Here is a 1,152-nt window from a genome sequence, read left to right as displayed (position 1 = left end):
TGTATGTGCATGCAAATAAACATAGGTATACACATATTCATACATATATAGTCCACGGATTTCTTAAATAGAATATATTTAATCTCTCCTTGGTGACTCAAGACTTTAAACACTTTTCATACTTTATTTTATTCTCATGACACTTTGCAGTAAGCAGGGTTTACCAGTCTGAGAAAGGGAAAGTAAGTCTCAGAAAGTCTGGTTGGGGAGGTGGCACTCCACCCAAAGGGAGTTCTTTTTCCCTCCCATTGGTCAGAGCTCATCTCAGGGCTGCAAAAGAACAGCACACATGGTGTTTGCCTCCTACATTAAATAGCTGTAAAATGTCACACTTCTTGAGTTCTTGTGCACGCTTTTTATACCTTCCTGAGGTTGTAAGTGGCCTACCATGATAGCCTGTTTTCATGTATGACATCTAATCTGCTCATGGGAAACCTGACAAATGGTCAGAGCCAAGTTTAAAGTTAGAATACACAGTTTGTGACAAAGGGCCTAAGGATCACACAGGACCTTGAAGCCAACTGTAAAAACTTTGGCTATCACTCTGAATGACCTGAGAAGCACTGGAAGGCTCTGAGCAAAAGAGGGACATGATGATATGACTAATTTTAACTGGATCCCTCTGGCTGCTGGGCTGAGAATAGACAAGGTTAGCAGCAGGGAGATCATTTGGGAGGTTATTGCAATAATCCAGGATCATAACAGTACAGGTAGTGAGAATTTATTAGCTAAGTAGACACAATTTGAAGTTAGAACCAACAGAACTTGATAAGAGATTAGACAGAGACTCTGAGAAAGAAAGGAGCCAAAATTAACACCAAGATTTTTGGCCTAGAGGGATAGAGTTATGATTGATGGAGGTAAGGAGAAGTGGACCAATGTGGGAGCAACAGGCTTAGCTGTGGAGGGGATATCAAGAGTTTGGTTTGTGGCATGTTTGAGATACTCACTAGACATTTAGGGGCAAATGTCAAGTAGGCAACAAATGAGTCTGGAACTTGGGAACAGGGTAGACTGGAGATAGAAATTAGGGAGAGGTTAGCGAGTGGATGGAAATTAAAGCCATGTGATGGATAAGACTACCTAAAGAGTGTAGATGGAGAGGAGTTCCACAAACTGAGACCAAGAACATTCTAACATTTAGAGATGAGG

At 41.2% G+C, this 1,152-nt stretch overlaps 1 protein-coding gene across 1 annotated transcript in view; it reads right to left on the bottom strand.

Annotated features, from left to right (window-relative positions):
- The window catches only part of POLR3B (polymerase (RNA) III (DNA directed) polypeptide B), a 136,641-nt gene that overhangs the window by 131,267 nt on the left and 4,222 nt on the right, over window positions 1–1,152 (bottom strand). Inside the window, exon 3 of the mRNA XM_012644696.1 lies at window positions 144–168. Within this exon, the coding sequence (XP_012500150.1) occupies window positions 144–168 (25 nt within the window). The remainder of the gene's footprint in view (window positions 1–143; window positions 169–1,152) is intronic.

This window comes from Propithecus coquereli, unplaced genomic scaffold (genome assembly GCF_000956105.1).
Source record: "Propithecus coquereli isolate 6110/MARCELLA unplaced genomic scaffold, Pcoq_1.0 Scaffold218, whole genome shotgun sequence".
Classification (NCBI taxonomy): Eukaryota; Metazoa; Chordata; class Mammalia; order Primates; family Indriidae; genus Propithecus; species Propithecus coquereli.
This window is presented reverse-complemented; position numbering and strand designations above follow the sequence as displayed.